A 26,777-nucleotide genomic window follows, 5' to 3' on the forward strand; every position below is an offset into this window, starting at 1 on the left:
TGCAAGCTGTTCTTTGCACCTACTTTGTGTCACTGTCGTTTGTCATTTTTGCACAGGCTAATCCAGGGGTCCGCAAATAGTGGGTCGCGACCCAAATTTGGGTCGCGAGACCATTCACAGTGGGTCGCAAAACGGTTTAAAACTACCATAAATATAACTTGTATGGCAAAAATAAATACAATCATATAGTTTTTGATGTGCTGAGTTTCGTACAATTTGGTAGGCTACAAGAAAATTTATACTTTCGATTGTAGTACAGTAGTTAAGCCCACGGTTATTTATATAGCCTGGAAGACAGCTTGAGCCAGGGCATGAAAACTCTCTCAGCTTATCTCCAGAACTGGCGACTGAAACTTAGCGAAAACAAAACTTTGGCGGCAGCTTTCCACCTATACAATCAGGAAGCTGATCGTGAGCTACATGTTCAGAACAATGGAAAACCTCTGACCTTCTGCCTTGAACCACAATATCGTGTGATGACACTAGACAGATCGTACATATACCGGAATACCGCCACCATTTGGTGTCACTGCGCAAGAAAATGACATCCCACGCTGCACTACTCAAGCGCCTGGCAGGCCACAGCTGGGGGGGCGAGGGCTGACACTTTGCGTATAGCAGCCTTAGCCCTTGTCTACTCTTCAGCAGAGTAGCCTACTGTGCACCTGTTTTTGGTGCTGCAGTGCACACTGCCATAACATCGGCACTGCCATAAACAGCGCCCTGCGCACAGTTACCGGATGCCTGCGTCCCACACCATTGGATAATTTTGCCATTCTCGCTGGCATCCAAAGCTTCGTCGCGAAGAAGCCACTCTGTTTCTTGGCCGACGGGCACTAAAGCCTAACCATCTTCTCCACCACAAGATCTCTGCTTCCCCAAACCAGCACCCCAGTCGACTGAAGTCAAGACAACCATTCGTGCCAGCCGCTCAACTTATGATCAACGCAGCAGATGAACTTCATCTCTGCGGCTACTTGGGCGGACTATAAATGGAATTCTGAAAGGAAGTCAAGTACCACCGGACTTCATTCGTTCATCCCAGACGCCGACACATGCCCCATCGGCCTGACACTACAAAGACAAGCATGGGTGAGCCTCAACCGTCTTCGTACGGGCGTCGGGCTTTTCCGGTCAACCATGCGCCATTGGGGAATTGGCCTCTTCCTCCTCCTGTAAATGTGGTGCCGAGGAACAGACTGCAGACCCAGGGCCGTAGCCAGACCGCAGAGCTAGGGGGGGCCAACTTTTTGTTAGGGGGGGCCAAAAAAATTTAAATGATTTTGGCATTTTAACCTCTTAAATACCGGTATCCACAAAAATTGCAATATATCAGATTAGTGTTAAGCCCAACACTGGTCTCTTATTTTATCCGCTAGTTAAATCACGGCAACCATATTACAATGACCAACATAACACAGCAATTGTTGACTTGTTGTATAAATAGCGTTAGGCTACTTGTTATGAGCAGTAGCGTAGCCAGGAATTTTGAAAGGGGGTGGGGTTGACGGCGAGTTTCGCTTATCGCGACACCCAGCGGCGGAGGGTCTGGGGGGCCTCCCCCAGAAAATTTTGAAAAATTACTTTGAATTTGGTGCATTCTGAGAGTATTTTCAACAAAAATGTGGGTATGAATATTCCTGTAAAATGGTGCTGTCAGGTGGCATAGCAAAATGATAAGATTATGTTTTCTTCGGCATTTTTCGGAAATAAAGCTACAAGTCTCTATGTTTTCTTGTTGCTAATTCCAGGCTAAGATATTTGAATGTTTGGTAATGGCAAAACTCGCTCTTTGCAGTTTCGTTTAAAGTTAGGCAAACTTTGTTTTAGAGACATAAAGAGACCCCCCCTTTGGCTACGCCACTGGTTATGAGCAAAAACTTTAACTGGCTCGAAGAAGCTAGTGCCGAGGATTTTGATAGATATGATTACATTCCGCCTATACACCCGTGAGCTAGTCTATTGCAGTCGCGGATGTTTGGATGCAAACCGTCTCACAAACAAGTCTAAATCGATAGATTTCGATACAGAATGTTCAAAGGCCATAAGCACCAAGTTTGCCTGTTTTGGTTGTAACATGCTCCGTCTAGTGGGAGCGTCAACCCTTGTTAACACTGAGAATCCACACTCACAAACGGCAGTGCTAGATCCAAATGTAGCAATATCTGCTGCAAGGTTGAACACTTTACAGATTAGAAAACTAGAAACAAAATTTATTTACACTGATTGAAGAGAAAAAATAAACACTGCTTAAAAGATTACGGTTTATATTTTGTATGCGTTGTCTTCAAAAACCACTTGCTTTACCACTGCACATTTTGCGATTTATCTCTGCACAAATTTGGTTTATCAGTGCACAAATTGGTTATCACTGACCCTTAGAATATGGTACCGAGAATAGCGACAGCTGATATCAAATAGCCTAATTTGTAACGGTTTGCTGGAAAACCTGCTGGAAAACCATTCCCTCTTTGTTGTAGGCCTGCTGGAAAACCATTCCCTCTTTGTTAGGTTATCATTCTTTCTCAAAACATTTTTATTTTGCACAGTTTCTGACAATTTTTCTACCAACCTAACACGTGTTGGCCTTGGTTGAATTGAACATGTTGAGGTTGCCAAAGGAGGGGGTGGGGGGGGGCGAAATTGTTTAATCATCTTAGCTGTTAACTAAACTTAGCAATTGTAGTTAATTGGGCCTAGGTTGGAGCTCTGCAACGGGAAAGATGGGCAAAATCATTACAATTGTAGCTGTTGCTCGAGAATGTTGGAATTTTGCCAGGGGGGCGAAATTTTTTTCAGGGGGGGCGAGGCCCCCCTGGCCCCCGGCTGGCTACGGGCCTGTGCAGACCACATCATCAATAACTGTACCATCTTCAAACCACCTAACGGAGTGGAAGGTCTGCCTGTCATGGATGATGAAACTAAATACTGGCTGCTCTCTAGTAACCTTCCAGTGTAGTCCGGGAACATCTTGAGTCTGGGCTGGTAAAAGGATAGAGTAAACCCTCGGCCCCAGAGGCTTGCACGACGACGAAGCGCACGGTTAATAGGTCCACCCGCTTATTAAGCCCAATTTGGTCCATTCCGGAATTACTGAAAGTATATAGGAGTGGTAGAAAATTGTTTTCCGCAGCCAAAATCGTCCGGTCCCGATGTGGCCTTAATAAGTGGGGACGACCGTATTGGAATTGATATTAATTTGCAAAGTGTTTTGCGCAAAATTATATGCTTCCGAAACGTTTGGGTCGCGAAGACTTCGAACGATTGCTTTTTGGGTCGCACCAAAAAGTATTTGCGGACCCCTGGGCTAATCTTTGCCTCCAGGGAGTGCTCATCAAAGTGTAGCTTCCTTCCTTACTTAGTTACTATTGTGAAGGGGGCATAGGTTACAAACTCCCTTGCTTTTACAACTTTTCTTAAACAGATTAGCTAGCAACAATGGTTGATTGTAGCCTAATATTGAAAGAAGGTTTTTTTGATGTGGATGCTTAGTTAAAAGTTTAAATGAATTCAGTTTTACACTGAGGAAAGTAGGCCAAGTTCAGAAAGACATATGATGCGACGCACGATACAAATTAGTGCGGTAACATTTTATATAAGTGTAAGAGATGGTTTTAGCTGTGGTTTAAAATGTTATTTGGCTGTCTAATGACATTCTGTATGTCTAACAGATATTTTAACTTTATTGACTATCTGACTTCATTAACTATTTTCACACAATTATTACTCGAATTATAATTTTTAGTTATCAGAAGTAGGCCTACTGTTCGTATAATATTGGGTGCTGGTATAGCATCGGCCGCCTTGGTTAGTGACGTCATGAAAAAGTGTGACATCATGCAAAAAAACGCAACTACTTTTATGAAGGGTGCAAAAACACGGAATAGAAGTAAAAGCGGAATGGTTATTGATTTTTAAATATTTGTAGTGAAATAGTGCCTCCAGCTTAGATCGTTGGAAAGCACGATGCTTCATCTACCCGAATGAATTAATTTCCAAGGCGATTCGATCATTGTTCATCATAAGCCGCCACCCGTTTGCTGTGATCGGTGAATAGTGCCTCCACCAAATATGCTGTAGCTTTCTCATTTCTGCTCGGATTTTAACAATAATTTTACTATCGTTGTTTGTTTGTTTGTTTTTTCATATATTTACCCTGCATTGCGGGAAAGCGGACTTGAGCGCTATGCATCGGTGTACGCCTTCCGACGCACACCTGACCCACGCTGCAGCCGACGACAATGTCTGTTTCCGGTTGTCTACTCTACTTATTACTGAAATTTGGTACTACCCATTACTCGAAATCGATCACTGGGTAGAGGCAATTATCGTAAAGTTTCTTGCCCAGAGAAACAACAGCAAGTGCGGGTGGCTGGAGTCGAACATGCAGGCTCTCGACTGCGAGCCCAACGCGCTAACCACTCGGTCATTGCTGCCGACATTGCTGCCAAGCATGATGCCTCATCTACCCGAATTGATTAATTGCCAGTCTAAAGTAGGCATTATATTTATGTAGCACTAACTTAAACTTTAATATTTTGTACCAATTCTTAGCAATTTAATTTTTAAAATAACCAACACAAATTAAAAGAGTATATCTTGGTTTATTTACCTAACAACTTTCACGTTTATATGTTATGAATATTGTCAGTGACGTGCGGTGAGGTTCCTAGATGGTAAGGCACTAATTTTTTCAAGTCACTTTTATAATAAAATTTTTTAACAACAGCAAAAACGGTATCATACTAATCAAAAAAATTAGCAGCATGCTGTCATATTCATTAAAAATAAAATCCACGCGCCTATCCTTTTGGAGTAAAACATATGTGACTTTGTTGTAGAGACCCTTCTTTAATCCAAACATTATATCTGGATATTGAAAACAAGAGACAGGGAAAGCAGAAAAGGCGATTTTTTTTAAAGCATAGCGACACACTCATACAGCCACTTCTTTTTTGAGTACCAATCCCTTTGAAAGTTGGGGGTGATTTTTTTTTGTTCAGTCGTCTGATGCAAACCTTATGTATTTGGAATAGGTCTTTCTTTATTTATGACTTCAACTTTGAATTGAACGTTTAGTTTTTAAAAATTTCTCAGATTTGATACTAAATCTTTCTCCACTTTGGTTAAATTTTATAAGAAACAATCCTTTACACTGCAAAAAGTCACATACCACGTACTATGCCGGCATTCCAGCTTGACAAAAAAGGTTTCATAGCTGTGACGTCATATTTGAGGCATGCCTCAAATCATAGCTAAATCCAGGGATATCTATAACTACGGGATTGGAAACTCTATCCAGTGCTATACATCAGTAGGGTCATCACATTATTACGATTACAGAAAGATTAACAAAATAAAATACCCACTAAAAGATATACAAAGTTCGATTTTACAATAATAATACAAATTTACACTCACATTAAAACGTAATTGATGTATAAAAGTACATTAACGCTGCTAGAAAAAAAAAACGATGAATCCATAAAATGGATGAATGCAACGAGTCCAAAAACAGCCTACTGTTGTTCTTTAGCATTTTGTGTACTACAAATCGGATCAAAAGTAAATGAGGAGTGTTCAGCAATCAGTGAAATATGCTATTGTATCACGAACTTGTTCACAGACCAATGCAGTACGAAACCAATCCGTTTACGATGTCATCAGAACTAAAACCAATAGCCTACTCATTCTGGAAATTTCTTAAGCAGCAAACAAAATACAACATGACTGCACTAATGGAATACAAACAAATCAAAAAACCAGGCAAACGTAGACCTTACAATTTACAGCAGGGAAATTGATTGTTACACTTTTGGTTGTTTGTTTAGCCTACTACTTGCTGCCCTTTGAGGTCAATTTACGAGATTATTTATCACAGCAGCACACAAAGAAAAGTGACCCTACTGGTGTATAGAATGGTTTTCAGTTCCACAGAGTTTCCAATCCCGTAGTTATAGATATCCCTGGCTAAATCGTTCATGATAATTTCTGGGCGACTTTGCGAAAGAAAAAGGCACGCATAATGCAGTGTACGGTTTGGAAGTTTTCTGATCTGAAGTGAGGCACAGCTTGGCGCTGCCTCTCCTCGCGTATTTCAACGATTTTGACCACGTGAACGCTCGATATGAATATCGCCACAGAAACAGAAAAAAATAAAGCACAGTTTAGGTGTAGAAACGTAAAATTTGAGGGAAATGGGGCACGATTACAGCAATTCACACGAATTAAAGCACCTAAAAACGTGCAATATAAGTACTAATTTTTAACAAATAATATTTATTCTGTGATAACCATTTTTTTTATATAACTTTTGCTTTGCCAGATGTTGGCAGGTGAGGCACTGCCTCACCTGCCTCCTCTGACTGCACGTCCCTGAATATTGTAGGTTCATAACAAAAATTGCATTTAAACGTTACAAGATAGTGAAGCCACAGCTGGTGAAACTAGGCTACAGGACAGTGAAACATTATCACAAATTATTACATTTTAACAGCCGTCCAAATTGTTATGTAAAACTACACAATCAAATTAATGTTTTCTCAGCTGAGCTGGTCTGACTGAGCTCTCGCCAATGCGAGCAAATCATTTTATTGTCTGTTCCCTTTTTCCTATTTAATCGGGATCAGGTTGCATGGAAAATTACAGAATGTTTAGGAAATAATAGATACTAGGTTAAACTGGTTCACTATAATTAAAGAAAAGAAAAACTTATTTTACACAATAATGGATTGCTACATTATTTTGTATATATAAACAGTGGCGTAGCCAAGGGCGGAGTTTTGGGGGTTACAACCCTCCTTTGAAACGCGTGTGACGTCACGATATTGAGAATGATGCTTTCAGTTTCTTTATGCTTAAAAATGATGCTTTCAGTCTAAAAAAAATTGCCTAATTTGAAACAAAACTGCACTAAATTTAAAAGAGCGAGTTTTGCCAATACCAAACATTCAAACATCTCTGCCTGGAATTAGCAACAAGAAAGCATAGAGACTTAGCTAACTTTCCGAAAACTGCCGAAGAAGACATCATCTTATCCTTTTGCTATGCCACCGGACAGCACCATTTTACAGGAATATATTCATACCCACATTTTTGTTGAAAATGCTCTCAGAAAGCACCAAATTCAAAGTAATTTATCAAAATTTTCTGGGGGAAAGCCCCCTAAACTCCCCGCCGCTGGGTCGTCAACCCCCCCTTCAAAATTCCTGGCTATGCTACTGTATATAAATATATTGTATCACAGTTGTTACATGTTGATCAACAGAACACATTTCAATTCAATTCAATTCAATTCAATTTATTTTTCTTTGTCAGAATGCAAAAGAAATGATATTGTGAAAAAGAAATACAGTAACAAAACTAACAAAAGGAAAAGGTGGCAAAATTTTAATGATTTAAGACGTGCATGAATGGATCTAATATGCGGTATGCATCAATAAATATAGTTAAGCACGGCCACCAAACCTGATGGAAACGGACATTAACGTTCGCGCTTTGTTACTTCTACCTCTTTCTAGACCTCTGCTATGCTTGGCATGTATTGTTTTGCGTTCTGATGAACAGAAATACTGAACTGAACGGAAGCCATGAACCATGGATCACTGAATTAGAATTATTCTAATGCTGTGATCCATTCATGAAATTGTTAGCGCTTTCACTTTCACTACAAACCGCTTTGTCCGCTTTCAAATTATGCTTTCCTGTTTTATTTTGTAGTTTCAGAAACAACTAAAAGTTTTTTTTGTAGTTGAAACGGTTAAAAACGCATTGTTAATTTTTGTTTTGAATCAAATCAAGTCTTGGTAGCAAAACAAGCTTCCCATATTTTGAAAGTCTTGTTTCTGATTGATCTCAATTGGATCAATCGTCACCAGCGAGATTATCTCTGCAATAACGGATCAATCCGTCAATGTCAATTGTCAATCCACCATTTGGAAAAAAGCGGCAGCTTAGAAGTCGTGATAAGATTAGGCCCAGTTAAGATTTTACATTTTTCCTGTTGTTTTAATTTTGCATGGTTTCTGGAGACTGAAATTACTTGTGTCTGGTTCTGGTGTGAAATCATGAGGAAACAGGGAAAGTGAAGGGTTTCTTGTAGATTACCCTTGTTTATTCACATACCGTAGATTACATTTAGTTTCTGCGTTGGACTTAAATTTCACCAAATTATTGCTTTTTGCCTGTTTAAAGAAACTTTATTTTTTGGCTGTGTCTATATTTACCCTATATAGTGTAAGAATAGCCTCAATAGTGTTGCCAAATAAGCAATTCTGCCCTAATTTGAGCAAAGTTTAAAGCTGTTGAAAACAAAAACTTAAATTTGGAATTTTTTTTAGTCCTGGGCAAAGATCAAAACCCTAAACTTATTCCTAACTCCAGCCCTTATCTTAACTTTTCCTGACTTTAAAAAATCCTAACTCTGGCAACACTTCATTGTGTAGAAATAGCCACTTCCTTATTTTTTGTGGAAACTTTTATTCACTCTTGTACTAGACAATAGCAATAGGCTAATTACTTTGTTATGTGTATTTGAATTCCAAGTGAATGCCAGATAAGAGGTAACTAGCCTCATCAGTTTATAGACTATAGAGGCACACAGAGCAAGACAATTGACTGATAACAGCAAAGATACATAACAATTTTATTGTGACAGAGAAAATGTTGCAAAATTTTCACTCAGACCTTGTGCATGCACAGAGAAGTGGCTGAAGTGAAATGCTGATGTAGCTTTTACCATTTTTTTAAGGTACCAAGCATGCAGCATGGTTTCTTTTTTGAGGATAACGCCTATATTGGGTGCAAGTATAGAATCCGCCACCCTGGTCAACATGACGTCACAAAACGGACGCAACTATTATTGGGAGGGTGAAAAAAAGGAAGGTGAAAAGCGGCGGAATGGAGGTGATAAAGCGGAATGGATATGGATTTTTTGACAATTTTATTGTGTTTTTACAATAAAAACATTAAACCAACGTCGAGTGTTGAATATTACTACCTAGAATGACATAAAATTTACCAAATTGCATCAATTCAACTAAAAATTTACCCATTAAACTTTAAAAATAAAAATATGAAACGTTTGCAACTAAATGTGTTGTAGCTATCTAATTTCGCATTTTAATTTTTACAATAAAATAACCAATCTAACGCAACTGCAAAGAGTATGTCTTGCTTTATGCACGTGGAAAGTTTCAGGGGCAATCGTTGTTCAAACGTAGCCGCTCGCCGACACTTTTTTCCAATGCGTTGTAAAGGCGAATCGATCCTTATTCAGTATAAGCCACCCCCTGTTTGCTGTGATCGGTAAATAGTGCTTCCACTAAACTTGCGATAGTTTTCTCGTTTCTGCTCGGATTTTAACAATTTTGCCATCGTTGAAAAGCACGATTACATATCTACCCGAATCAATTAAACAGTAGCACAAAGTAAGTACTAGATATATCTTGTGATAACTTAAACTTCAACAACTTGTAACAATTCTCAGCTACTTAATTTTTACAATAAAATTATTAAATCTTTGCAAATTAAAAGAGTATGTCTTGCTTTATGCACCTGGAAAGTTTCAGGTTTATATCTTATCTATAAAACGAGCAATCGCCGTTCAAACGTAGCCGCTCGTCGACACTTTTTTCCAATGCGTTGTAAAGGCGAATCGATCCTTATTCAGTATACGCCACCCCCTGTTTGCTGTGATCGGTAAATAGTGCTTCAAGTAAACTTGCTGTAGTTTTCTTGTTTCTGCTCGGATTTTAACAATTTTGCCATCGTTGGAAAGAACGATTATATATCTACCCGAATCAATTAAACAGTAGCACAAAGTAAGTACTAGATTTATCTTGTGATAACTTAAATTTCACCAACTTGTACCGACTCTCAGCAATTTAACTTTAATAATAAAATCATTAATTTTTTACAAATTGAAAGAGTATGTCTTGCTTTATTCACATGAAAAGTTTCAGGTTTATATCTTATCTACCAAACGAGCAATCGTCGTTCAAACTTAACCGCCCAGCGAAGCTTTTTTTCAATGCGTTGTAAAGGCGAATCGATCCTTATTCAGTAGCCTATACGCTACCCCCTGTTTGCTGTGATCGGTAAATAGTGCTTCCACTAAACTTGCGATAGTTTTCTCGTTTCTGCTCGGATTTTAACAATTTTGCCATCCTTGGAAAGCACGATTACATATCTACCCGAATCAATTAAACAGTAGCACAAAGTAAGTACTAGATATATCTTGTGATAACTTAAACTTCACCAATTTGTAACAATTCTCAGCTGCTTAATTTTCACAATAAAATTATTAAATCTTTGCAAACTAAAAGAGTATGTCTTGCTTTATGCACGTGGAAAGTTTCAGGTTTATATCTTATCTACAAAACTGGCAATCGTTGTTCAAACGTAGCCGCTCGCCGACACTTTTTTCCAATGCGTTGTAAAGGCGAATCGATCCTTATTCAGTATAAGCCACCCCCTGTTTGCTGTGATCGGTAAATAGTGCTTCCACTAAACTTGCGATAGTTTTCTCGTTTCTGCTCGGATTTTAACAATTTTGCCATCCTTGGAAAGCACGATTACATATCTACCCGAATCAATTAAACAGTAGCACAAAGTAAGTACTAGATATATCTTGTGATAACTTAAACTTCACCAACTTGTAACAATTCTCAGCTACTTAATTTTCACAATAAAATTATTAAACCTTTGCAAACTAAAAGAATATGTCTTGCTTTATGCACCTGGAAAGTTTCAGGTTTATATCTTATCTATAAAACGGGAAATCGTCGTTCAAACGTAGCCGCTCAGCGACACTTTTTCCAATGCATTGTGAAGGCGAATCGATCCTTATTCAGTATACGCCACCCCCTGTTTGCAGTGATCGGTAAATAGTGCTTCAAGTAAACTTGCTGTAGTTTTCTTGTTTCTGCTCGGATTTTAACAATTTTGCCATCGTTGGAAAGAACGATTATATATCTACCCGAATCAATTAAACAGTAGCACAAAGTAAGTACTAGATTTATCTTGTGATAACTTAAATTTTACCAACTTGTACCGACTCTCAGCAATTTAACTTTGGGAACGTTCAAATATTACGTAACGCTTTTTTTCGGAATTTTTGACCCCCCCCTCCCCCATGTAACGCCAACGTAACACTTTTTTCAATCCCCCCCTCCCCCATGTAACGCTTTTTCACTACGAATTCAGCACAAAAAACTACCATTCCGTACTCGAAAGCGTTACGTAACGTTTTGCTTGAACCCCCTCCCCCCCGATGTGACGCTAACGTAACGCTTTGCATTAACCCCCCCTCCCCCTCGAAGGCGTTACGTAATATTTGAACGTTCCCTTTAATAATAAAATCATTAATTTTTTACAAATTGAAAGAGTATGTCTTGCTTTATTCACAAGAAAAGTTTCAGGTTTATATCTCATCTACCAAACGAGCAATCGTCGTTCAAACTTAACCGCCCAGCGAAGCTTTTTTTCAATGCATTGTAAAGGCGAATCGATCCTTATTCAGTATACGCCACCCCCTGTTTGCAGTGATCGGTAAATAGTGCTTCCAATAAACTTGCTGTAGTTTTCTCGTTTCTGCTCGCATTTTAACACTTTTGCCATGGTTGTAAAGCACGATCATACATCTACACGAATCAATTGGCTACAAATCCAAAACAAGTACCATCTTTTTCTTGTGATAACTTAAACTTTACCAATTGTACAGATTCTCAGCAATTTACTTTATACAATAAAATTATTAAACGTTCGCAAATTAAAAGAGTATGTCTTGCTTTATGCACATGAAAAGTTTCAAGTTTATATCTTATCTACAAAACTGGCAATCGTCGTTCAAACGTAGCCGCTCGTCGACACTTTTTTCCAATGCGTTGTAAAGGCGAATCGATCCTTATTCAGTATACGCCACCCCCTGTTTGCTGTGATCGGTAAATAGTGCTTCAAGTAAACTTGCTGTAGTTTTCTTGTTTCTGCTCGGATTTTAACAATTTTGCCATCGTTGGAAAGAACGATTATATATCTACCCGAATCAATTAAACAGTAGCACAAAGTAAGTACTAGATTTATCTTGTGATAACTTAAATTTCACCAACTTGTACCGACTCTCAGCAATTTAACTTTAATAATAAAATCATTAATTTTTTACAAATTGAAAGAGTATGTCTTGCTTTATTTACATGAAAAGTTTCAGGTTTATATCTCATCTACCAAACGAGCAATCGTTGTTCAAACTTAACCGCCTAGCGAAGTTTTTTTCAATGCATTGCAAAGGCGAATCGATCCTTATTCAGTAAACGCCACCCCCTGTTTGCAGTGATGTCACACGCGTGCTAAACGGGGGTTGCAACCCCCAACCCCCCCTTGGCTGCAGAACTGGTAGGAAGGCTATGAGCTACCCTCCAAACCTTCCCAATTCAAAGGGTTTAAATTGTGTTGCGTGTTCTTTGAACTGGACGAATGACAAAAACGGCTAGCATCTTGCTCTTTTCCTAGATGTGAGATGTATCAGTGTTGTCCATATACCAACAACGATTGCTCGCTTTATGGATAAGACATGAACCTGAACTTTTCAGTTGCATAAAGCAAGACCTACACTTTCAATTTGCTAAGGTTTAATGATTATATTGCAAAAATTAATTGCTGAGAATCGGTACAAATTGGTGAAGTTTAAGTTATCACAAGAAAAAGATGGTACTTGTTTTGGATTTGTAGCCAATTGATTCGTGTACATGTATGATCCTCCTTTCCAACGATGGCAAAATTGTTAAAATCCGAGCAGAAACGAGAAAACTACCGCAAGTTTAATGTATGCACTATTTACCGATCACTGCAAACAGGGGGTGGCGTATACTGAATAAGGATCGATTCGCCTTTGCAATGCATTGAAAAAAACTTCGCTAGGCGGTTAAGTTTGAACAACGTTTGCTCGTTTGGTAGATAAGATATAAACCTGAAACTTTTCAGGTGCATAAGGCAAGACATACTCTTTCCATTTACAAAACATTAATGATTTTATTGTAAAAATTAAATTGCTGAGAATCGGTGCAACTTGGTGAAGTTTAAGTTATCACAAGATAAAGTTAGTACTTACTTTGTGCTTGCATTTAATTGATTCGGGTAGATATTTAATCGTGCTTTCCAACGATGGCAAAATTGTTAAAATCCGAGCAGAAACGAGAAAACTATCGCAAGTTTAGTGGAAGCACTATTTACCGATCACAGCAAAGAGGGGGTGGCTTATACTGAATAAGGATCGATTCGCCTTTACAACGCATTGGAAAAAAGTGTCGGCGAGCGGCTACGTTTGAACAACGATTGCCAGTTTTGTAGATAAGATATAAACCTGAAACTTTCCACGTGCATAAAGCAAGACATATTCTTTTAGTTTGCAAAGATTTAATAATTGTATTGTGAAAATTAAGTAGCTGAGAATTGTTACAAATTGGTGAAGTTTAAGTTATCACAAGATATATCTAGTACTTACTTTGTGCTACTGTTTAATTGATTCGGGTAGATATGTAATCGTGCTTTCCAACGATGGCAAAATTGTTAAAATCCGAGCAGAAACGAGAAAACTATCGCAAGTTTAGTGGAAGCACTATTTACCGATCACAGCAAACAGGGGGTAGCGTATACTGAATAAGGATCGATTCGCCTTTACAATGCATTGAAAAAAAGCTTCGCTGGGCGGTTAAGTTTGAACGACGATTGCTCGTTTGGTAGATGAGATATAAACCTGAACCTTTTCATGTGAATAAAGCAAGACATACTCTTTCAATTTGTAAAAAATTAATGATTTTATTACGGTATTAAAGTTAAATTGCTGAGAGTCGGTACAAGTTGGTGAAATTTAAGTTATCACAAGATAAATCTAGTACTTACTTTGTGCTACTGTTTAATTGATTCGGGTAGATATATAATCGTTCTTTCCAACGATGGCAAAATTGTTAAAATCCGAGCAGAAACAAGAAAACTACAGCAAGTTTACTTGAAGCACTATTTACCGATCACAGCAAACAGGGGGTGGCGTATAGCCTACTGAATAAGGATCGATTCGCCTTTACAACGCATTGGAAAAAAGTGTCGACGAGCGGCTACGTTTGAACGACGATTGCTCGTTTTATAGATAAGATATAAACCTGAAACTTTCCAGGTGCATAAAGCAAGACATATTCTTTTAATTTGCAAAGATTTAATAATTTTATTGTGAAAATTAAGTAGCTGAGAATTGTTACAAGTTGGTGAAGTTTAATTTATCACAAGATATATCTAGTACTTACTTTGTGCTACTGTTTAATTGATTCGGGTAGATATGTAATCGTGCTTTCCAACGATGGCAAAAGTGTTAAAATCCGAGCAGAAACGAGAAAACTATCGCAAGTTTAGTGGAAGCACTATTTACCGATCACAGCAAAGAGGGGGTGGCGTATACTGAATAAGGATCGATTCGCCTTTACAATGCATTGAAAAAAAGCTTCGCTGGGCGGTTAAGTTTGAACGACGATTGCTCGTTTGGTAGATGAGATATAAACCTGAAACTTTTCATGTGAATAAAGCAAGACATACTCTTTCAATTTGTAAAAAATTAATGATTTTATTACGGTATTAAAGTTAAATTGCTGAGAGTCGGTACAAGTTGGTGAAATTTAAGTTATCACAAGATAAATCTAGTACTTACTTTGTGCTACTGTTTAATTGATTCGGGTAGATATATAATCGTTCTTTCCAACGATGGCAAAATTGTTAAAATCCGAGCAGAAACAAGAAAACTACAGCAAGTTTACTTGAAGCACTATTTACCGATCACTGCAAACAGGGGGTGGCGTATAGCCTACTGAATAAGGATCGATTCGCCTTTACAACGCATTGGAAAAAAGTGTCGACGAGCGGCTACGTTTGAACGACGATTGCTCGTTTTATAGATAAGATATAAACCTGAAACTTTCCAGGTGCATAAAGCAAGACATATTCTTTTAATTTGCAAAGATTTAATAATTTTATTGTGAAAATTAAGTAGCTGAGAATTGTTACAAGTTGGTGAAGTTTAATTTATCACAAGATATATCTAGTACTTACTTTGTGCTACTGTTTAATTGATTCGGGTAGATATGTAATCGTGCTTTCCAACGATGGCAAAAGTGTTAAAATCCGAGCAGAAACGAGAAAACTATCGCAAGTTTAGTGGAAGCACTATTTACCGATCACAGCAAAGAGGGGGTGGCGTATACTGAATAAGGATCGATTCGCCTTTACAATGCATTGAAAAAAAGCTTCGCTGGGCGGTTAAGTTTGAACGACGATTGCTCGTTTGGTAGATGAGATATAAACCTGAAACTTTTCATGTGAATAAAGCAAGACATACTCTTTCAATTTGTAAAAAATTAATGATTTTATTACGGTATTAAAGTTAAATTGCTGAGAGTCGGTACAAGTTGGTGAAATTTAAGTTATCACAAGATAAATCTAGTACTTACTTTGTGCTACTGTTTAATTGATTCGGGTAGATATATAATCGTTCTTTCCAACGATGGCAAAATTGTTAAAATCCGAGCAGAAACAAGAAAACTACAGCAAGTTTACTTGAAGCACTATTTACCGATCACTGCAAACAGGGGGTGGCGTATAGCCTACTGAATAAGGATCGATTCGCCTTTACAACGCATTGGAAAAAAGTGTCGACGAGCGGCTACGTTTGAACGACGATTGCTCGTTTTATAGATAAGATATAAACCTGAAACTTTCCAGGTGCATAAAGCAAGACATATTCTTTTAATTTGCAAAGATTTAATAATTTTATTGTGAAAATTAAGTAGCTGAGAATTGTTACAAGTTGGTGAAGTTTAAGTTATCACAAGATATATCTAGTACGGTACTTACTTTGTGCTACTGTTTAATTGATTCGGGTAGATATGTAATCGTGCTTTCCAAGGATGGCAAAATTGTTAAAATCCGAGCAGAAACGAGAAAACTATCGCAAGTTTAGTGGAAGCACTATTTACCGATCACAGCAAACAGGGGGTGGCTTATACTGAATAAGGATCGATTCGCCTTTACAACGCATTGGAAAAAAGTGTCGGCGAGCGGCTACGTTTGAACAACGATTGCCCCTGAAACTTTCCACGTGCATAAAGCAAGACATACTCTTTGCAGTTGCGTTAGATTGGTTATTTTATTGTAAAAATTAAAATGCGAAATTAGATAGCTACAACACATTTAGTTGCAAACGTTTCATATTTTTATTTTTAAAGTTTAATGGGTAAATTTTTAGTTGAATTGATGCAATTTGGTAAATTTTATGTCATTCTAGGTAGTAATATTCAACACTCGACGTTGGTTTAATGTTTTTATTGTAAAAACACAATAAAATTGTCAAAAAATCCATATCCATTCCGCTTTATCACCTCCATTCCGCCGCTTTTCACTTTCCTTTTTTTCACCCTCTCAATAATAGTTGCGTCCGTTTTGTGACGTCATGTTGACCAGGGTGGCGGATTCTATACTTGCACCCTATATTGTTGTCCGCTGCTAGGCCGAGTTGAGAGAATGTCTCAAAACGCTTAAAAATATGTTGTTTCTACACTGCTCCAGAGCAAGCAGCTGTGAAGACTACTTAGAAGATACTGAATGGCATGCAAAAATAATAGGAACATCTAAGTCGATTACTAGAGCTCAGTGTATGAATTAGTGGTGCAATACTGATAAGTTGCTCTCAATTTTGACTACACTTGATTGCCGACAGACATTTGTTGATTGGAAAAGTCTCCATGGCTACCATAGAGGTATAATTAGCAATACACGATGCTCGCAGGTTTGAATTGCTTACAAATGTACAATACTCAGCCTTGTGTTTCATGTCAGGTAGATGGCTCCCACATGTTATTTTTGCAATAAAAAAAGCATCTAACAACATTATCTGACAATGACACATTTTTTTATTTATCGACTGGCTTTAAATAACATTTGGCTTTTTTTCCTGATTTGACAGTTTTTTTAGGTGCATTTAGTATTTTTTGAAATTCGGGTCTGGCAACCCTGCTGCTTAAAATAGAATCCTTGCTAAATGCTATAAAGTCATACACATATTTTCTGTAAAACAAAACAAATTGAATAATGAAAATGATTGAATGAATCTGACTAACTTTGAGTTAGTTCAAAATCGCCATTCTTGGAAATATCTAACCCAGCGGTTCTCAACCGGTGGGTCATGACTCACTAGTGGGCCATGGAAAGATTTTGAGGTGGGCCACAGACCTATTTAAAAATTTGCCAGAGTTAGTGAAAAATTTAGTTTCATTTGTGTTACTATAGTTAATTTTACACTTGTGTATTTTGTTTAGTTTTTTTTATTGTAGCAACAATGAATGGTGCTGCTGTAATTTGCTGCAGAATGGTAATTTCCATTCTAATTATTGAAATAATAATTTTGGTGGCGTGATGTAGGTGTAGCTTAATCAATACCATCTGTTGCATAATATACGAACGCTAATTTTCAGCAGTGTGGTTCTTATAGGGAGCCACTTGGCTCCGCTGGGAGAAATTTTTAACTTAAAGGGAGGAATAAAAAGAATAGGAATAAAGGTAGGAATAAAAGAATAATCGTGTTGAAAGAAATTGGGAAGAAATGTAAATTTATCTAAATAATCTATTGAAATGGTTAATTTATTTATGACTGAGCACATAGTGTTAGAATAGATCAACGTCGAGTTTTTACAACACTATGATGTAATAGACCACCTTGTGATTACCATCAAGTCATAGCCTAACTGAAAGCGGTAGCCTACTGAAATTTGCGCAAATCTGTTTTTAGTATTTTTTTGTGAATTATTGTGGGGAGAAATTGACAATAGTTGTGTCTTTCAAAGAAGGAATACGGCATTATTGTTGAAAACCACTGTAACTGCAAGTTGGTCAATAACGTTCTCTTTGATGCACGGTATATAAATAATGTATATATATATATATATTTTGTTCTATTTGAATAAGACCTTCTGATGATCCGTTAGGTGAAACAATTTGTAAAGGCTTCAGATAGTAATAACTATATTTGATTTAATTTGCTCTGCTTTGCTTTTTTGCTTAGCATTGAGCACTTTTTTGTAGTATTGATAGTTTTCATTGTTTTTTTATATATATATATATATATATATAGGTTATGTCTTCAGTCACTTTGTCAAGTTATACAATTGTTTACTTTTTCTATATTTAGATTCACTTGTATGATATAAACATGGCACCAACTACTGTTAAATTTATTGGGTCAGCAGTAAAAAGTGATCCTGGTCAAATACCTGTAGCAGTAATTGGTGAAAATTCAAATTTAAAGAGAATTCAATGGGCCGACATTTCTCATCGCTTGGCACCTCAGGTGACTGAATCAATATGGAAACGTGCTGTGCAAGCTCTCAATCCGACACCTACTGATACATGTGCTCTGTGGATGAATGGTGGAAGTGTTGGTACTTTTTCTAACAAAATAAGTCGTCATAACATGCCATCAGCAGCATATCACATTTCTAAACTGCTTAGAAACAGCTGCTTGCAGGGCAAAGGAGACGAAGTGATCTTGATGGTTTGCAAAGAGTCTGAAGTATTTGCATGTGGATGTGAAATTGCAAGGTCCTTTTCACTCTTCTCAATGCGAATGATTGATGGAAATAAAAAACCACCACGTACTGTTACTGTGGAATTTGCTATTGTTGGAGAGACAACTTGTGATATGCAAGAAGTAGCAGCTTGTATTCAGGAAGCTGCTGATTCCATTCAAATGGCTGCTCGTATTGTTGATGCCCCATGCAACATCATGAATACAACAGCATTTGTTAAAGAAGCAACCAATGTAGCTACAGAGTTGGGGATTAAACCGTATATTGTAAGTGGTGAAGCTCTAAATGAAAAAGGATTTGGAGGCATTTATGGAGTGGGAAAGGCATCGGATCATCCTCCTGCTCTTGTTGTTCTGAGTCATTGCCCACCAGATGCAAGCCTCACGATTGCTTGGTGTGGAAAAGGAATAGTTTACGATACTGGTGGCTTGAGCATTAAAGGAAAGACCACAATGCCTGGAATGAAAAGAGATTGTGGTGGCGCTGCTGCCATTCTGTCAGCCTTTCGTGCTGCTGTTAAAAGAGGATTTAAACAAAACCTTCATTGTGTTCTTTGTCTTGCCGAAAACAGTGTTGGACCATTGGCAACTCGGCCAGATGATATTCACGTCTTGTATTCAGGAAGATCTGTTGAAATCAACAACACAGATGCAGAAGGTCGCCTTGTCCTTGGAGATGGTGTGGCTTATGCATCTAAAGATTTGAAAGCTGACATCATTCTTGACATGGCAACCTTGACTGGAGCTCAAGGAATCTCTACAGGAAAGTATCACGCAGCTGTTTTGACCAACAATGAAATGTGGGAAAAAGCAACTGTCCAAGCAGGTAGAATGTCCGGTGACCTTGCATATCCTCTTGTGTATTGCCCTGAGCTACACTTTGCAGAGTTTAATTCTGCCATTGCTGATATGAAGAATTCAGTTGCGGATCGCTCCAATGCTCAGTCATCTTGTGCCGGATTGTTCATTGGAAGTCATCTTCAAGGAGCATTTAGTTTTCCAGGAACTTGGGTGCATGTTGACATGGCTTATCCAGTCCACCGGGGCGAAAGGGCGACTGGTTATGGAGTTGCTTTGCTGTTGGTTCTTTTTGGGCAAGCATCCAGAGACAAGTTACTTCAATTACTCTCTCCTGGTGATGGTTTGTTTGATGTGGATAAAATTGATGGAGTTTTAAGCAGCGAAGAAAACAGTATCGCAAGCAAGCGACCTCGTAATGCTTGAATTTATGTGTACATTGATTGAGAAAAAGAACAATCTTTTAAAGAAAAAGTGCTTGAATTTAAGTTTTAGCAAATTAATTTGCTGTATATGCTTTCATATCTTATCAGAGTTATTATCTGTGCATGTGATTCATGAGAAGCAGTTTATTAATTAGGCTATTCAGTTCAATCAGAAATACCATTAATGAATTTTGAATACTCTTAAATAGATAACAAGGCAATCAAATGTTTAACTACTACGAATTCGGTAGCTTAAATTTGTAATGTTTGGTCGTTTTATTTGTCTACTCCAAGTGTTGTAAACATTGTGTGCAGAGAACTGAAGAAATTGGGTTTAAATTAAATATTTTGTGAAAGCTAATATTGTTATTTAGAAGTTAAAAGAATATTGTGATGTAGTAGTAACATGTAATCATTGATTGCAAAACTATTGCCACAAAATGGTTGGGACGTTAATAACTACTGACCACCCTTGTAAAGAGAAACAATCAAATTTTTTAAACACAAATGTATCAAATATTAGGTTTATGTGTAGCTCTGTTGGATTTTCAAATTTGTCTCCATTTCCTTCACATGTCATACAAGTTTCTTTCCACAATTTTACATCTTGGCAATCGTAATAAAACCTTTGCTATATGAACAAAACTTATATTATCATCATGAAATAGCTAATTCAGTCAAGTATATATTTGTTTTGAAACCAGAATTAAACTAAGTTACTGTTGAAAATTATAAAATCAAAACCTTGTGATAGGAACTAATTTCTTTGCTTTTTTAATTCAGATAAAAATTGTTATATGTTTCTCTGTGCCTTTTTCAAATTTTCAAATACAAATTCAGTGATGCTATCCTAGCAGTCTCGTGCTGCTTGCTTCATAGTTGCAATACTAATTGGACGTACCGTGTGTTCAACATTTACCATAGGACTACATACATTATACATACTATATATTTTAGCCAACTACGACATTATGAAATAACATTTTAGTACCATCTATTGACATGTCTATTTCTCTGAAACAATGTGGCTTATCATGATTTTCATAGTACCCTGCAATAAAAACAAACATTCTGTTTTTCAAACCAGTGAGTCATTTGTGTCCCATGCTGTTAATCCAGATGTTGACAATGCTAAGGATTGTCCGAATATGGTTAATTATTGAATTTTCATAGTTGCAAGAGTGTATTTGCTTTTATAATGTTTACTTTGTTGGTCCATAGGTAAATTGGTTAAATCTTATGTGAATCTAAAATGTAGTTTCAGCCTGTATACATTTTGTGTGTTTACAATGACTTCAAACTGTTTCATGTCTTCTGATACGAAAGAGTGATTGATTCTACCTATTTTTGGACACTGTTTTTTTTTCTGTTTGCATACCAAAATGTTATGTAAAAGCTATACAAACGAATGTAACAAAGTAGTTTGATTTTCACAATGTTTGTACACACTACAGACTAAATGATAAACATGTGAAGTGGTTACTTTACGTGTTAGGCATATAGCCAGATTTCCGTGTATGCATAAATTCTAGTTTTTAAGTAATCACTCCAATTATACGAAGCTAATTTCTTCATTGTTAACCGCTCATGGTTTCATTTTCAGAGCTATTGCTTAGTATGTCTAATTGTCTACATTGTTTTCCAGCTGTAGTTGTGATTATGCTGCTGAGTTAATATCTGATCAAAAGAGTTATTGCAGTTGCAAACTTGCAAAGAATTCAAACATACTGCACTGAATTAGGATTAGTATGTTACATTTCTGTGTTGGTCATGTATGATAGATTGCTTTCTGATTGAGCTAGAAAACTTACTTTAAAAGTTTCTGTTTTACATACATCAATTGTCTACTAACTCCTTTTTATATTGCCATGATATATGAGTTGGTTTTACGGAATGCGTAATTGTTAATGCAAATTGTTTTAAATTTCACGATGGTCTAAATAAAATGGAAGTATGGCTACTAACAAATCACTGGCTCCTTACGTTATGAAAGTACTCCAGTTACAAAAATTGAGGTAAATCATTTTCTTAGAGCTTGAGAAAGCGTGATGTTTAGCTTGAAATAATTTGATCAAATGTGAGTAATTGTGGCGTTGCAGTTGTGGGTGATTTATTTAGATGTTGTTAAGTGTAGAAACTTCATCAAAGAATAAACGACTCTTGAAAGATACAGATTCACTAACTACTACTATTTCAACATTCTAATTGTTTATTCTACTGCCTTTGTCGTCGTTTTTACATTGGTAGTGATTTTGTGCTGTTTACTATGCAATATGCACATTGCATACCTTGAAAGTAAAAAAAGTGGGAGCTCAGTTTACCAAAATTTAGTTGATCGAAGCTTGCAGGCTGCCCATTGTGGTACAGAACAATGTTACTAAACACATAAGTTTCGAAAACTTTTATGTGTGCAACCAAATTGTTTTCATGTACTGTTTTAGGTCTTACAAACTTCATGTTTTAAAATAGATTGAATGCAATATTCAATGTACTAATAAATTGTAAAACGTCTATTCAGTCAAATATAGTTTTCAAGGTTTTTGTACCATCTACAAAATAGAATGAGCGAGTTCATTATCTATGTGGCGTCGTCTCTGATTCGCATTGTTTTGCTGACATATGGAGAATGGCAGGATGCCAACATGGAAGTAAAGTTCACTGATGTTGACTACTTTGTCTTCAGCGATGCAGCAGAGTTTGTTGCAGCAGGAGAGTCCCCATATCGAAGAGCAACTTACCGGTACAGTCCCATTTTAGCATGGATTTTAGTTCCAAATGTTTATTTACACAAAGCCTGGGGAAAGCTTTTATTTATAGCCTTTGATTTTCTGACTGCTTACTTGATAAAGAAAAACTTGAGCCTTCTTGCTTGTGATAAGAAACTGATCAAATTTGCTCTTTGTCTTTGGTTATTCAACCCGATCACAATGACAGTATCATGTCGAGGAAATGCTGAGTCAATACTGTCAGGTTTGGTGCTGGGGATACTTTTTGCTTTATTGAGAAAGAAGATAATGCTCACTGGGATTTTGTTTGCATTTGCGGTACACTTAAAGATTTATCCTGCCATTTACACTTTATGTATTCTTATGTTTCTTGGTGGTAACTGCTTTCAGCGTAAAGGAGAAGTATTGCTGAAAGATCTTCCAGATTTGCTTATGTTAAAGACCCATATGTGGAAGAAACTGTTCTCAATTGAACGAATAAAGTTTGTGACAAGTTCCTTGGTTGGTTTTACTACATTGTTTGCCATTATGTTTCTTTTGTATGGGTATGATTTCGTTCAACACACATATTTGTACCATGTTTCACGTAGAGATGTAAAGCATAATTTTTCGATATATTTCTACATGCTTTACATTGATAATTGTCCATGGCTGAGTGCACTATGCTTTGTAAATCAATTTTTAGTCATTTTTTGGGCATCTTACATTAACTATGAAGACCCTCCGTTTTGTTTTTTTCTGCTCACTTACGCTTTTGTCACTTTCAACAAAGTATGCACATCGCAATATTTCCTATGGTATCTGACCTTATTACCCCTATTAGTCTTCGGATTAGGTCATGTGAATGTAAAAAAGCTCATTTTCCCAGCCGCAATATGGTTCATCGGACAAGGTCTCTGGCTCTATCCAGCCTACTTGCTGGAATTTGTGGGATTAAATGTTTTTTCGTATTTGTGGTTATCTAGTGTAACATTTTTTATATTCAACGCCATACTTATGGAGTGGTTTGTTGGCACTTATCAATTCAAGCCAGTTTATAACCACAACGGATACTTGAATGCAACTTGTAAAAAACGGTTATGAACTCATGCATCAAACTTTGCAAGGATATGGCATAAATTTTACTTTTGATAAAATTTTATATGTATTTTTATTGTGGCCTATTTTAAATGTCTAAAAATGCTCCAACGCAACATAATCTCAGTTTTAACGATATTTTGTAACATGTGACTTCGGCTATATACGTTAGTTATATATATTATTTCTATGACACGGCCTCAATCTGATCCAAAAATATAGAACTCAAATTGTAGAAACCATACACGTGTCAGCAAACGTTTGGAGTCTACTGTTTAATCAGACTGACTAGGTCTTCTAACTACTTTGCATCTAAGTTTCTGGAGAGCCAGTGCTTTTGAAAACACTTTGTTTATGAGTGAATTAGGACCTGTTCGAATGTGGTAAGACGCCGTGTCTAACTTTTCTTCACGCCTGATTTGACGTGGATCACCGATCTATATGTCAGTTCTGACAAATCCCATGATTTCATCATTCCTCCTGTTACTCTTATAGGCTACCTACGCAATTGCTTAGCAGGCATGTGCATTGTGCAACCTTTTGTACTGGCGGGTCAAATACAAAACTTTGAATGATAACGCGGGCCGCATCAATGTATTTAAGAATACTTATCATTTTCTCATAAAAGTAGGCTAATTTATGTCAAGAAACAGATTGACGCAGTCTACGACATAGGCTATGTTTGCGCAGTGCCGGTCTTTGTGGTGTGCAAACCGTGCAATCGCACAGGGCCCGCAATTTACTCAGAAAATTGCAGTAAGTTTGTCATTTCCAATGGAAAAATTCAACAAAGGAATTTGCAACAAGAGAAGCAGAGAAAACTATATACGGTATGTGTTTCGTCGACTTAGAAAAGGCATTTGACAGAGTACCAAGGAAAGTGATGGAGTGGGCAATGAGGAAAAGAGGTATACCAGAGGTATTAGTGAGAGCTGTGATGTCTATGTATGAGGATGCAAGAACAAAAGTGAGAGTTGGATCAAATTATTCAAACGAGTTTTTTGTGAAGGTTGGTGTACACCAAGGATCAGTTTTGTCACCTCTGATATTTGCTATTGTGGTTGACGTTGGAAACTGAAGGAGTGAGGGAGGGCTTATTGAGTGAAATTTTGTATGCAGACAACCTGGTCTTGACAAGTAATAGTATGGAGGGACTGGAGAGAAAGTTTGAGAAATGGAAAGAAGCATTTGAAACCAAGGGTATGAAGGACTGAAGGTGAATCTTGAAAAAACAAAAGTGATGGTGAGTGGAGCAGAAGGAACAGTTGTTGAGAGCAAAGTAGATCCCTGTGGAATATGTGGCAAGAGAGTGATGAGAAATTCAATGCAATGCAAGGAATGTGGAAAGTGGGTACATGCAAGATGTGCTAATGTCAAGAGAGCCGCAACAAGATTGGCGAAGTGTTTTGTTTGTGGGAAATGCAGTAAAGGAAGGAATGAAGTGAAAGGCCATGATGATGAGTTCTGCCATGGCATCGAAACAGTGACAGACTTCTGTTATCTGGGTGATCGGATAGATGGAAGTGGTGGATGTGAAGCAGCGGTGACAACAAGGGCAAGATTGGGCTGGGCAAAGTTCAGGGAATGTGGGGAAATGTTGTATGGCAGAAAATTTTCACTAAGGATGAAAGGAAAAGTATATCGGAGCTGTGTGCGGCCTGCAATGCTATATGGTAGCGAGACATGGGTATTGAGAGAGAGTGAACTGGCAATCCTGAGAAGAACGGAAAGGTCAATGGTGAGAGCAATGTGTGGGGTGAAAACGAGAAGGGAAAAAAGGACTGAAGAATTGTTGGATATGCTAGAGATGAGAGAGACCAAATGGCAAGGGCAAATGGAGTAAGATGGTATGGACATGTGATAAGGAGGGAGGAAGGAAGTTTTCTTAGAAAGGCACTAGATCTAAAGGTGGATGGGAAGAGGAAACGCGGTCGTCCAAGAAGAACGTGGAAACAACAAGTGAAGGATGAATTTAAAAAAATCGGACTGAAAGAGGAAGATGCAAGGGACAGGGTGAAATGGAGAAGAGAGATAAAAACAATTGCTGCGCGGAAACAATCGGCCACCCCACTAGTGGGGAACAAACCGACGATGGATTATGATGATGAAAACATAGAGACTCAACGGGTGCAACCTATTTCGTCCCCTGAACCTTTCGTACCCTGAAAAGATCTAGAAATAAAAAACAACAGAGCCGAAGTCGCTGATCGGAGTTGCCGCAAACATTTCAAAATTTCTCTCGATCTTTTCAGGAGACGAAATAGATCGAAATTTGATTTTGTTACTCCGATTTCGGGGTACGAAATAGGTTGCATCCAGACTCAACATAGAGACATAGCTTTATTTCCGAAAAATGCCAAAGAAAGCATGATCTTATCTTTTTGCTATGCCACCGGACAACACCATTTTACAGTAGGCTATAATATTCATACCCAAATTTTTAATTTTTGTTGAACATGCTCTCAGAATGCCCAAATTCAAAGTAATTTTTCAAAATTTTCTGGAGGAGGCCCCCCAGACCCCTGGGTGTCGCCTTCGGCGATCACGCAGCAGTCAGGCTTCGCTCGCCTACCGTCAAACCACCCCCCTCCCATTTCAAAATACCTAGCTACGCTACTGAATTGGATCATTGTCATTGGGGCCCGCAAAGCATATTCCGCACAGGGCCCGAAATACCCTAAGACCGGCACTGGTGTGCGACAACTGTTGCGAAGAAATGTTTCAAACTGCTAGAAAAAAAACAACAACTCTCGAATAAACAATCCCCAAATCTAAAAAAAAATGCAAGCGTAAGGTTGCAGGAAAACATCATTTCCATGAAAACTATGTCCGAAACTGAATAGAAATTCGACAATATGGCCCCGAGGATGCGAAGGATTATGTTCATGACCTTTGTGATGTTGTGCTTAAGTTGCTCCTTGCATTTTGTAGACAGGTCACAAAACGGTGCCAACAAATGTGTGTATGCCTGTTATGCCTTCCTGTGTATGCCTATTCGTTTGATTAACCCATAATCCAGAGTAAACAACAAGTTCAAATGGCAGAGAAAACTTGCAGTAGGTGGGCCCATTTTAAAAGTAGGTGGGCCCAGAGGCGCAGCAGTCAAAGTCAATCCAGCTTCTGGGGGCGAAGCCA

General features: G+C 37.7%; 2 protein-coding genes across 2 annotated transcripts; both read left to right on the top strand.

The window, feature by feature from the left end:
* Window positions 1-18,231: 18,231 nt before the first annotated feature.
* On the top strand, window positions 18,232-22,418 carry LOC145774030 (putative aminopeptidase NPEPL1). The gene has a single exon (XM_082585163.1). It carries the CDS (start codon window positions 18,242-18,244, stop codon window positions 19,838-19,840), a length of 1,599 nt encoding a protein of 532 aa, XP_082441289.1. The 5' UTR covers window positions 18,232-18,241; the 3' UTR covers window positions 19,841-22,418.
* Window positions 22,401-24,202, top strand: LOC145774031 (GPI alpha-1,4-mannosyltransferase I, catalytic subunit-like). Its single transcript, XM_082585164.1, has 2 exons — window positions 22,401-22,967; window positions 23,007-24,202. The coding sequence occupies exons 1-2, from the start codon at window positions 22,401-22,403 to the stop codon at window positions 23,646-23,648; spliced, it is 1,209 nt and encodes a 402-aa protein (XP_082441290.1). The 3' UTR covers window positions 23,649-24,202.
* Window positions 24,203-26,777: the final 2,575 nt, after the last annotated feature.

The sequence above is a fragment of the Aplidium turbinatum genome, chromosome 7 (assembly GCF_918807975.1).
Source record: "Aplidium turbinatum chromosome 7, kaAplTurb1.1, whole genome shotgun sequence".
Taxonomy (NCBI): domain Eukaryota; kingdom Metazoa; phylum Chordata; class Ascidiacea; order Aplousobranchia; family Polyclinidae; genus Aplidium; species Aplidium turbinatum.

Excerpts from the sequence above, each read along its gene's own strand:
- LOC145774030 (XM_082585163.1), top strand. The coding sequence starts at position 18,242 with ATGGCACCAACTACTGTTAAATTTATTGGGTCAGCAGTAAAAAGTGAT.
- LOC145774031 (XM_082585164.1), top strand. The coding sequence starts at position 22,401 with ATGAGCGAGTTCATTATCTATGTGGCGTCGTCTCTGATTCGCATTGTT. Across the intron at positions 22,968-23,006 it reads GCTTTCAGCGTAAAGGAGAA|ACCCATATGTGGAAGAAACT; the intron begins GTATTGCTGAAA and ends CTTATGTTAAAG.